The sequence below is a fragment of the Mandrillus leucophaeus genome, unplaced genomic scaffold, assembly GCF_000951045.1.
Source record: "Mandrillus leucophaeus isolate KB7577 unplaced genomic scaffold, Mleu.le_1.0 Scaffold91, whole genome shotgun sequence".
NCBI lineage: Eukaryota > Metazoa > Chordata > Mammalia > Primates > Cercopithecidae > Mandrillus > Mandrillus leucophaeus.
In genome coordinates, this window is record NW_012109919.1 from 1543278 (window position 1) to 1555358 (window position 12081).

The 12081-nt window shown below is 46.0% G+C and overlaps 1 protein-coding gene across 1 annotated transcript in view; it reads left to right on the plus strand.

The window, feature by feature from the left end:
* The window catches only part of FAM169B (family with sequence similarity 169, member B), a 115064-nt gene that overhangs the window by 23605 nt on the left and 79378 nt on the right, over nucleotides 1–12081 (plus strand). Inside the window, exons 2-4 of the mRNA XM_011969829.1 lie at nucleotides 1297–1473; nucleotides 2960–3093; nucleotides 7548–7647. Coding sequence (XP_011825219.1) covers nucleotides 1297–1473; nucleotides 2960–3093; nucleotides 7548–7647 — 411 coding nt within the window. The remainder of the gene's footprint in view (nucleotides 1–1296; nucleotides 1474–2959; nucleotides 3094–7547; nucleotides 7648–12081) is intronic.

Here is a 12081-nt window from a genome sequence, read left to right on the forward strand (position 1 = left end):
GGAGTTCCTGGGTGTGTTTTGAGAAAGGTAGCTATTGAAGTTGGTTTCCATGGGAGGAGCATGCAGCATGCATGCAGGCCCCAGGGTGGAGGCAGTATACACATCTAGATGTGTATAAGAGACAGATACCTGGCCTGACCTGGGACTTTTAAATGGCATTTGAGCTTGGTAAAGGGGACTGTTTTGATCGGGTCGGTAGCCCCATCTGAATGTTTTACACAGATTTCGAAATCGGATAGACCTGGGCTTATGCCCCAGTGCTGTCCCCTACTGGCCAAGCGTTATCCTCTAGAGGCCTCAGTTTCTTCTTGTGTAAATGAGTTAAGCAGGATTCAGTGAGATCACGGGTGTGGAGCGCTCAGCATCTTGTTGGCAACTGGAGCCCAAAAGACGTCAGCTGCTGTTATTTTAATTGGTGATGGAGGGAGAGCGGATGGATGGATGGAGCACGTGGTTGTTACAAGATGCTGAGGGCCTGGCCCAGTGGCTCAAGTTCGTAATCCCGGCACTTTGGGAGGCTGAAGTGGGTGGATTGCTTGAGTCCAGGAGTTTGAGACCAGCCTGGCCAACATGGCAAAACCCTGTCTCTAAGGAAAAAAAAAAAACAAAAAAAAACTAACCACCACCACCAACAAATGTTATCCGGGCATGGTGGCTTGCACCTGTAGCCCCAGCTACCTCGAGGGCTGAGGTGGGAGGAGCCCTTGAGCCTGGGAGGTTGAGGCTATGGTGAGCTGAAATCGTACCACTGCACTCCAGCCTGGATGACAGAGTGAGACCCTGTCTCAAAAAAAAAAAAAAAAAAAAAAAAAAAAAAAAAAAAAAAAAAAAAAGATGCTGAGGCCCTGAGCTAAGGGATGAATGTCAGGACGATGGGAGAGAGGTGGTGTAGGCTCAGTTTGGTCTTTATGGCAGATCTGAGTGGTCCCTGAGTAAGGAACTGGGGTGCCATCGTGAATCCATCTGGCTCCTAAGCTGTGCACCTGGAGGGCCCAGTAAGGAGTAGGGAAGACCTGTAGGTTCAGGCCAGGGGGCTGGAAGAATGTGTTTACTCAGCTGTTTATTTACCACTCTGTATGCCCATGACATTTTCACCCTGGAAAGTGGGAGACAAGGAGGTTAGGCTTCTGCAGAGGCTGAGTCCTGGTCCACTGAAGCTGTCAACATCCTCCAAAGATAGGAGCCTTTCCCTCCAGGAGCTATTCCTCTCCCTCCAGGAACTATTCCCAGCAGTAAAATTCTGCCTAGGCAAACTTGGTGGACTGAAGACTTGACACGTTTTGCCACTTATTGCAGTCTTTGATTCCAGAATAGTGATTGGCAGGGGGAATGGTGCTTCTGAAACAAGCAGGGGAAGCTGCTGTTCCACAAGGGGCACGAAGTGGGTGTTTACGTCCAGGCTTACCTTGGAGGAGGAGGAGGAGGAGGAGCCAGTTGCTATGGCAGCCTCCTTCCCCTATGGGATGCTCAGAGGTGAATCAGAGGCTGAGGTGGGGTCCACAGATTGGGGATACAGTCCCCTCCCCACTTGGGGACATGCCAGGCAGAATCTTTGGTTGCTGCAGAATGGGAAACCGACTGCTGCTTCTCAGCTGAAGTTGGATGCTATCTATTTGTTTGAGCTGGCCGGGTGTGGTGGCTCACGCCTATAATCCCAGCACTTTGGGAGGCTGAGGCAGGCGAATCACTTGAGGTCAGGAGTTCAAGACCAGCCTGGCCAACATGGTGAAACCCTGGCTCTACTGAAAATACAAAAACTAGCCAGGCATGGTGGTGCGTGCCTGTCGTCCCAGCTACTTGGGAGGCTGTGGGACGAGAATTGCTTGAAACCCGAAGGCCGAGGTTGCAGTGAGCCAAGATCGCACCATTGCACTCCAGCCTGGGCAACAGAATGAGACTCTGTCACACACACAAAACCATCATCTGAGTATTCAAGGATATAATTTACCTCCAAAAGTAAGGTGAGAGGAAAGAGATGCAGAGGAAGAGTTGACGAATAACCAGCACATTAATATGTACGATAGCCCATCTGTGTGTGGACATGTAGTTGTATAAGTCATACTAGCAGTGTTCTTACAGAGTCTTCCAAAGAGTAGCCCAATTAAAGCGGAAGAATTGGCATAATCTTATGAATCTGCACGGCCAACATAAGCTAGCAAAATAATAACTCAAGCTGGATTTTGACCAAGTTATCAAGTTCTATCCCGTTAGTCTCATGTTCAGGGTACCAGCGTGTCTACATGGTCTCTAGGCTGACTTTACAGCCATCTAAGAGGGCTCATGCTTCATCTTCTTGGGGTTGGGGCCAACCCTGCTGTCAGGAATGTCTTCTGTTTTCTTTGGTACCCTCTGCTGTGCTGCTATTTTTTTTGTTTGTTTTATTTTTTTAAAAAATAGATGAGCTGGGCAAGGTGCAATGCATCTGTGGTCCCAGCTACTTCAGAGGATCACTTGAGCCCAGGAGTTCAAGTCCAGCCTGGGCGACATAGCCAGACCCTGTCTCTTGAAAAAAAAATTTTTTTAAAATAGGTGAACATAATTTTTAGAGCAAATGTTCACTTTTTTTTTTTTTTTTTTTGAGACAGAGTCTCACTCTCTCACCCAGTCTGGAGTGCAGTGGCGCCATCTTGGCTCACTGCAAGCTCCACCTCCTGGGTTCATGCCATTCTCCTGCCTCAGCCTCCCAAGCAGCTGGGATTATAGGCGCCCGCTGCCACGCCGGGCTAATTTTTTTGCATTTTTTTTAGTAGAGACGGGGTTTCACCATGTTAGCCAGGATGGTCTCGATCTCCTGACCTTGTGATCCTCCCACCTCCACCTCCCAAAGTGCTGGGATTACAGGCGTGAGCCACCGCACCCAGCCCAAGTGTTAACTTTTTAAAAAACTCCTCAAGAAATAAGTTACTTTCCTTTCACAAAAGAGTAAAACTAATGTCCTTTCTTGCCTCTTTCACCCCAGCAGGCATGTACCCTGTAGATGTTTTGGAAGATGACCCTGACACATATCAGGAAGCAGCTCTGGCTTACTATGCTTCACTTAGGGAAGGAGCTGGGGCCTCATCTGGGGTTTTCTGTCTTCCCACTGGGGTGAAGGTATGCGTGATCCTCCTTGGCGAAGAGCTCTGTAAAATCTAATTTACAGAGTAGAATGTTATTGAAAGAATAAAATAGATTATAAAAAAAAAAAAAAACCAACCCCTTCTGGAGTGAGTATTAGAATAAGCACACCCTGAGAAGCAGAATGAATCCTGCATTGGGATTCTGGAGTCCAGAGTGTGAGTCCAGAGCTGCCAGGCAGTGAGCCAGACAGCCTGTGTGAATGTCTACCACTCACTTACTAGCTGTGTGACCTTGAGCGAGTGTCTTAACCTCTCTGGCCTTGGTATTGGCATCTCTAGACTGGCGACGATAACAGCACATACCTTATGGTGTTGTTATGAGAATTAAGTGAGATACTGTGTGTGATGCCCAGCTACCTTGGTTTCCCCATTTGTAAATGAGGGGATTGGTTGGTCTTCAGTCTCTAAGGTTTGATTCAGTTCCAAAACTTTGTGATTCAGAATGAAGTTATATCAATTTTGATTTTTAGCACTGATAAAATTCTATGCATTGTGAGTAGGGACTGGAAAGCAACAGAGAGAAATGAAAACCATTTGTTAGGACAGTAGGATTGTGGGTGAAATATTAAAATTGTGTTACTTTTAAGATCTTTATTTCCCTCCCTGCAGTAAGTAAAAAGAATATGTAAATCTTAGTCAATACCTATGTCAGCTACCTTTCTTTCACATTTGAGGCTGATCTGTTGAAAGAGACCAAGTTTTCTTGTTTTGTACGGATACAATTTCACTCATACCAGATATTGTTATCTGGCAGGCAAAGTTGGTTGAGAAAGACAGGATTTTATTTCACTGCACTGAAGTTGTTCCTGAGTTAATGAAAACAATGGCTTGTACAGTTTATTGTGTGGCTTCCTTGAGATTTTGGAGATGCTAGCTCGCAGTCATTCCCTGAAGAATCCAGCGCTCACCCGTGATCAAAAGCCTCCACATTTTTGATCTGCAGAGGGAGGTCGCTTTCCTCACACGCTTCTAGCGCCCCCTAGTGGCTGTTAAGCCAAAAAGGCGAAAGCTCTGTCAAAGATAGGGGCTGTCTTAGTGAGCCCGGGTCGTGAGGGGCAGGGTTGCCTGGAGTATAGGGGTGCTACATCATCTCGGAAGTGGGGAGAATTACAAGAGTTAGCCCTGAAGTACTTTAGGATGCGGTTTCAATCATCTGCTTTTATTTCACACGTATTTATGGATTACACCCCACCCGAATATGTAGTATGCTCAGTGAGTGAAGAATTTTAGTGTTATTGGCAACAACATAAGACAGCTATTAAGATTAAGTTGTTTTAATGTGATAGAAATGCGAAATGACTATACCTATTTCCCTTTTCCCTTTCTAAAAAATGAAAATTTCGGCTGGGTGCAGTGGCTCACGCCTGTAATCCCAGCATTTTGGGAGGCAGAGGCGGGCAGATCACCTCAGGCCAGGAGTTCAAGACCAGCCTGGCCAACATCGTGAAACCCCATCTCTACTAAAAATTAAAAAAAAAAAAAAAATTAGCCGGGTGTGGTGGTGGGCACTTGTAATGCCAGCTACTTGGGAGGTTGAGGCAGGGGAACTGCTGGAACCCCGGAGGCAGAGGCTGCAGTGAGCCAAGATCGCACCACTGCACTCCAGGCTGGACAACAAAGGGTGAAACTCTGTCTCAAAAAAAAAAAAAAAAGAAAGTTTCATGAAAACAATCATTTGATTTCCTACTGTTTTACTATTTTTGTAGTTAATAACAAATGGGAGGCCAGGCGCGGTGGCTCACGACTGTAATCCCAGCACTTTGGGAGGCCGAGGCGGGTGGATCACGAGGTCGGGAGATCGAGACCATCCTGGTCAACATGGTGAAACCCCGGCTCTACTAAAAATACAAAACATTAGCTGGGTGTGGTGGCGCGTGCCTGTAATCCCAGATACTCAGGAGGCTGAGGCAGGGGAATGGCTTGAACGTGGGAGGTGGAGATTGCAATGAGCTGAGATCGCACCACTGCACTCCAGCCTGGGCAACAGACAGAGACTCCATCTCAAAAAGAGACAGAAATGGGAGCTGTCTTCTGCCATTTAAGATGTTGAAATAGTCTGATTTGGAATAGTATTGGACCTCCTCATTGCTTTTCAAAGGTTTAACTTTTCTTTTTGAATGTAGAGAAGCTTTTCAAAACAAAAAGAAAGATAAGGAAGTGATTTGAGGATACATCATGGCATTTCACTTTGGTCCCCCTAAAAATATTTCCTTCTGATAATTAACTCTTTTTCCAGTATTGAAATTGTCCTATCACATTTAAAATACAATAATATTAATGCTTCCCGATTTTTCTGATTATAAAACAGTACATGCTCGTCATTTAATGTTTAGAAACTGTTACAAAGGATGGGGAAAATAAAATCATCCATAGTTAACTGCTGTGAGTATTTTGATGTGTTTGCTTTTGACTTTCGTGTTTTTGCATTTCTTAAAACATAGGTGAGATTACTCTCTGAATACAATGTGGTTTATAACAAGCCTCTTTTTCTTTTCTTTTTTCTTCTTCTTTTTTCTTTTTTTTTGAGGCAGAGTCTCTCTCTGTTGCCCAGCCTGGAGTACAGTGGTGTGATCACGGCTCACTGCAGCCTCCACCTCTCAGGCTCAAGTGATCCTCCCACCTCAGCCTCCCAAGTAGCTGGTACTACAAGAATGTGCCACCACGCCCAGCTAATATTTTACTTTCTGTAAAGATGGGGTCTCACTATGTTGCCCAAGTTGCTTTCAAAGTCTTGGGCTCAAGTGATCACTGAGGCCTCCCAAAGTGCTGGGATTACAGCATGAGCCATTGTACTCAGCCGTCTTTCCATGTTGATCCAGTGCTTTTTAATGTTGGGTTTAATGGCCTGTAACAACTGGCTTGTGGATGAACCATGTTGCACACAACCTTTTCAGGAGGGCCAGCTTGGAGACTCTTCATTAAAGTGACGCCGAAGACCAAGACATTTATAGATTGCAGGATTTGTTAAGAAATAGTTCTCTGAAACTGTGGAGGTCTGCTGTCAACTGATTTGAAACAAAGTTTTGTTCTTGTCGCTGAGGCTGGAGTTCAGTGGCACCATCTCGGCTCACTGCAACCTCCGCCTCCCAGGTTCAAGCGATTCCTCTGCCTCAGCCTTCCGAGCATCTGGGATTACAGGCGCCCACCACCACGCCTGGCTGATTTTTTTTTTTTTTTTTTTTTTTGTATTTTCAGTAGAGAAGGGATTTTGCCATGTTGAGCAGGGTGGTCTTGAACTCCTAAGCTAAGGTGATCTGCCCACCTCGGCCTCCCAAAGTGCTGCGATTATAGGCATGAGCCACCGCGCCCGGCCGCTATCAACTTTTAACAAGCATTCTGCCTGCCTAGCTCAGCCAATGTGTTCTTTTGTAATTTTCTTATACCGTTCTTGGTTTTCAAAACAGACTTGGTACCAGAGCACACTGACCTTTTTCATTTGATGACCACAAAGAGGGCTTTGGATATGGACATTTGCGAGAAGCCTCTGGGACAATCTCAGTATTAGAGACACTGGTTTCTCTCTCATATGACAAACAAGTGCCCAAAGTTGAGCTTCTCTGTGCCAGGGCTGACAGGGAACCTGGACTGGGCCTGCAGGGCCCAGAGAACATGTTAATTTCTTTCTTTTTCTTTCTCTCTTTCTTTTATGAGACAGTGTCTCACTCTGTTGCCCAGACTTGAGTGCAGTGGCATGATCTCGGCTCACTGCAACCTCTGCCTCCCAGGTTCAAGTGATTCTCCTGCCTCAGTCTCCCAAGTAGCTGGGATTACAGGCACGTGGCACAACCACCCGGCTAATTTTTGTATTTGTAGTAGAGATGGGGTTTCACTGTGTTGACCAGCCTGGTATTGAACTCCTGACCTCAAGTGTTCCAACTGTCTTGACTCCCAAAGTGCTGGGATTACAGGTGTGAGCCATTGCGCATGGCCAAAGGTGTACATTTCTTGAGACTGCTTGCTGGACTAAGCCAGGGCAGCAGGCAGCCTGAGTGGCATCCCAGGAGGAGGCGGGCATGTCCCAGGCTGTGTCCATACAGTGGCCACTGGGACCCTGGGAGAAGAGCTGGGCCCGAGATGGGCAGATTGGGATCCAGAAGACTGCTGCAGTAGAAAGTGTTTGGAAGGGAGAGCTGAAGGGCAATTGGCGGACAAGTAGGTGTCTAGCTGACACATGGATAGATGGACATGTGGATGTGGGAAAGAAAAGGTGTGCTGGGTGGGAGATGCGAGAAGTTTTTGAAATTCCCCTTGTGTTTAGCTCAGCAGGGGTAAGGTTTCCATTTTTGTGGTGGCTATGTTCTGTCAAATTAAGCCTGTGTTCTGTGCAACAGTCTTCTTTCAATGCACACCATGCTAATTAATGTTAAGTAAATTCGCATGCCTGTATTATGATGAAATAACAAAATGGTTATTTTATTATTTTTTCAGGTGAAACTTGAAGCTTCATATGTCTGTTTTTGCATGGTACACCTTGATGAACCTCGACGTAAGATACCGGTTTTGGTTAATTCCCAGGACGCAAAGACAGGTTGCTGGTCATTAATGGATTTCAAAAACGGGCATCTTGACCTCATCATAAACAATGGATGGAATCAAATCCCTAGGAGATGATGGTTGTGCTCATAGGCTGAACTTAGAAGGACATGAAAGCAGAATTGATTTATTGTCAGCTTTTAGGGATCCAGTAGTGCATTCGTATTTCTGTTTATTGACATATATATTGTTGTTGCTTTTTTGTTTTTGTTTTTGTTTGTTTTTTTTTTGAGACAGAGTCTCACTCTGTCACCCAGGCTGGAGTGCAGTGGTGTGATCTCAGCTCACTGCAATCTCCACCTCCCAGGTTCAAGTGATTCTCCTGCCTCAGCCTCCCAAGTAACTGGGACTGGAGGCACCCGCCACCACGCTCGGCTAATTTTTTGTATTTTTAGTAGAGATGGAGTTTCACTGTGTTAGCCAGGATGGTCTGGATCTCCTGACCTCATGATCCGCCCACCTTGGCCTCCTAAAGTGCTGGGATTACAGGTGTGAGCCACTGCACCCAGCTTTTTTTTTTTTTTTTTTTTGGTGAGACGGAGTCTCACTCTGTTGCCCAGGCTGGAGTGCAGTGGCCGGATCTCAGCTCACTGCAAGCTCCGCCTCTTGGGCCCAAGCGATTCTCCTGCCTCAACCTCCTGAGTAGCTGGGACTATGGGTGTGCTACCACGCCTGGCTAATTTTTTTGTATTTTTAGTAGAGATGGGGTTTCACCATGTTGGTCAGGCTGGTCTTGACCTCCTGACCTCAAATGATCCTGCCTGCCTTGGCCTCCCAAAGTGCTTCGATTACAGGCGTGAGCCACCACGCCTGGCCTGTATATTGGTTTTTGCATTAAAAGACATGAGAACTGCCTCTTGCCCACAGCAGCAGGCCTCAGAGCTGCTGTCGAGGTTGGCGCTTGCTGTTCTTATTAACAGCGTGCAGAATTGCAAGTGCTGAGTGGGGTTCTTTTGTTGGTGCGTTACCACAGCCCTGTGCAGCCAGGGGACCATTCTCATCCCCCACATTCAAACGAGGACATGCGGCCTCAAACGAGGACATGCGGCCTCTGAGAGGTCGAGTAACTGACCTAAGACCACACAGTTAGAGCATGGTAGGGATTTTTTTGCAAGGTGATGATTGGGTGGGGTTTTGTTTCTGGTGGTGAAGTTTAGGTAATCTGTAACTCATTTATTATTCCTTTGTATTATGGAGAGACCATTTGTGGCTGGCATTCATATCCTTGGAGTGAGTCCTCTGGAGAAGAGGCACCACCAGGCTCCATGGCATCTGGGGCAGAGGCTGGGGGCTGTGGCAGTGGGCAGTGTGAGGTGGGGAGCAGAAAAGGGGTGCAGCCCATCTGTCCTCCCTGAGAAGAAGTGAAGGAACTCGTTTCAGTGAGAGCTCTCAGTTTAATTTTAATCCTATGCAGAAATTTTCTCCTCTCTTATACCTATAGTTTATCTTGTGTTTTGCAGATCTCTTACAATGGCTGTGTACTGCTTTCCTAATAAGAAATAATAATAATACATCTTAATTGGTGATATGGTTTGGCTGTGTCCCTGCCCAAATCCCACCTTGAATTGTAGCTCCCATAATTCCGAGGTGTTGTGGGAGGGAGCTGGTAGAAGATAATTGAATAATGAGGGCAGTTTCCCCCATACTGTTCTCGTGGTAGTGAATAGGTCTCACAAGACCTGATGGTTTTATTTTTTTATTTTTTAATTTGTTTGGGGGGATGGAGTTTTGCTCTTGTTGCCCAGGCTGGAGTGCAGTAGCACAATCTCAGCTCACTGCAACCTCCACCTCCTGGGTCAAGCAATTCTCCTGCCTCGGCGTCTTGAGTAGCCGGGTCTACAGGCCTGTGGCACCAAGCCCAGCTAATTTTTGTATTTTTAGTAGAAACGGGGTTTCACCGTGTTGGCTAGGCTGGTCTCGAATTCCTGACCTTAGGTTATCTGCCCGCCTCGGCCTCCTAAAGTGCTGGGATCACAGGCGTGAGCCACCATGCCTGGCTGATCTAAGGTTTTGTAAGGGGTTCCCCCTTTCGGTTGGCTCTCATTCTCTCTTGCCTGCTGCCATGTAAGACGTGCCTTTTGCCTTTTACCATGATTGCGAGGCCTCCCAAGCCATGTGGAACTGTGAGTCCATTAAACCTCTTTTTCTTTATAAATTACTCAGTCTTGGGTATGTCTTTATCAGCAGCATGAAAATGGGCTAATACTATTGGTCAGCCCTCCTTTGATGATGTGGTATCTGGTGAAAGTTTGGGATTACGGGTTTTTTACTATGTCTGCAAATGGGGGCCTCCTTCAGCTTCCAGTTTCCTTAGAGATAGACCTTTGTCTGTCACCTGCATATCTGTCTGGGACCTGTACTCAGAGGATGCCCCGCTTGGTACATGTCACAAAGCCCAAGGTGACATCTCTGGGGCAAGCTATTCCGCACGTCCTCAAGGCCTCCGTCTTTGCTAAACGTGAAACTCAAGTGTGCTTAGCTAGCTGTGTGGGAGTTTTCAGCGTGCTGGCAAAGCCTCCTCGTTGCTTCAGGGCTGGAGGTGGCTGAGATGTGTGTGAGAGCTTTCTATCAAGGTTCAGGGTGTTTCCTACCTCTGTCCGGTAGAGCTTTGGGTGTTGTGAACAGAGGGCCTATGAGAAACTCAGGCCTTTGATGTTGCCTTGGATTTGTGACTCCACCACCAAGTCGCTGAAGGTAACAAGATGTACCCACATGAACCCTTCAGTGCACAGATTGTCAAAAACTCTAAGAATATTGTTTGCCCATTTTAAGAAAATGCTCACATATCAGCTGCCCCACCACCCCCTTTCAGGCACTTAACAATATTCTGGTTATAGGTCTTTAACTACAATTTGCATAATGTAAACATATGACTGACTCTTATAAATCTGTTTCTCATTTGTATTGGACTTAATTTTTTTTGTTGTTTTCAAGAATGTACTATAATAAATATTCATAAGCTCCAAGACATCTCACTATGGACCATTCGTTATATATAATAGCACTTTAAATAACGTTTCGAAATGTTTTCCTACTGCTGTGGGCTCAATTGTGTTGGCTGTGATTTTGCATGGTTTCAAAAAAAGCACTCAGGTGTTCCTGGAGCCCCACGCTCTCGCTCTTTAATCCGGTATTTGGAAGCAGACATGAGTTCTTTCCCAAACAACATCGCACATTTCCAGAGCATGTCTTGTGACTTGAAGCATGTGGACTGTGCAGCAGCCAATGGTATCAGGGACCCTCTTCACAGCTTTGACAAATGTGTCACCTCCCCTCTATGCTTAGCTGTGACCGTGGAGAATGCTATCACTAGTTCCTTTGTCACTTTCTTGGAGAAGTTCTATTTGTGAAGGCCGCGCATGTTTGTGTATTTGTGTGTTTAAATGGAAGCTAAAGGAATCAGAAGCTGTTTGATAAGCCCTGGGTGTGAGTTAATTATTGATAAGGTGGTTGAATTCATCACAGTCACTTCCGATAACTCCGCAAGCAAATGAAAAACATCCTGGAATTGTGAATTCCCCTGTGGCAAGTGGTTATCGTTCGTGGTGGCAGTCTGCTGTTATGATGTAAGTAATGAAGCTTTCCACCTTTCCCCTTTAAGAAACTGTGACTTCACTTTCCCTACAGTGGGGGTGAGAGGCGTGTGTCCTTGTCCCCGTGGCTCCTGGCATACTCTTTCTGGATGCTTCTCTGGACAGAGGCTGGTTTATATTCTTTGAGGGGACATGGCTGAAGGCTGCCAGTAACCTCCTTTCCTAGGTTGCTCCTGTGTCTTTGTAAGGACTTCAGCTTTCACTTATGTCTCCTTATTTTTTACTTCATTTATTTCCGCTTGTTTTGTTATTCTCATTTGTTAATTATTAATGGATCTCAAATGTTTACAAATATTAAAAAAACTTTTCTCATCAAAAAAGTTGTGACCTTTTTTTCATCTTCCGTGTAAAATCAAAAGCACTCATCCTAGCCTTCAAGATTGACATCAGATGATGACCTTCAGCTTTTTCTGTTTCTTCCTGTGTCCTGTGCAGCATAATAGGATGAACATGGACTTTGATGTCAGATGGAGCTGACTTGGAATCCTGGCTCTGCCAACTGACTGGCAGAGGGGATAAGTTATTTAACCTCTTTGAGCATCTGTTTCATCGTTTGCAAAATGGGAACAGCTTACCTACTTCACAAGACAGTTGTAAGAATGAAATTATTTATGGCAGGAAATCCGATGCACTGGACCATCCCAGGGCAGAGCCTAGGTATGAAGTCTGCAGAGCTCCCAGACTCCCCCAGGAAGTGCACCCTGGCTTGTTTCTCCTCTGTCTTTGCGCATTGTGTTAGAGAAGAATGGACTTCCGAGTGGGGGGCCTGTTCGGTAGCTTCTGGTGAAAGTTTGGCAGTTGGAATCACCGCCCTGGCAGATTCTGCTTGGGGACTT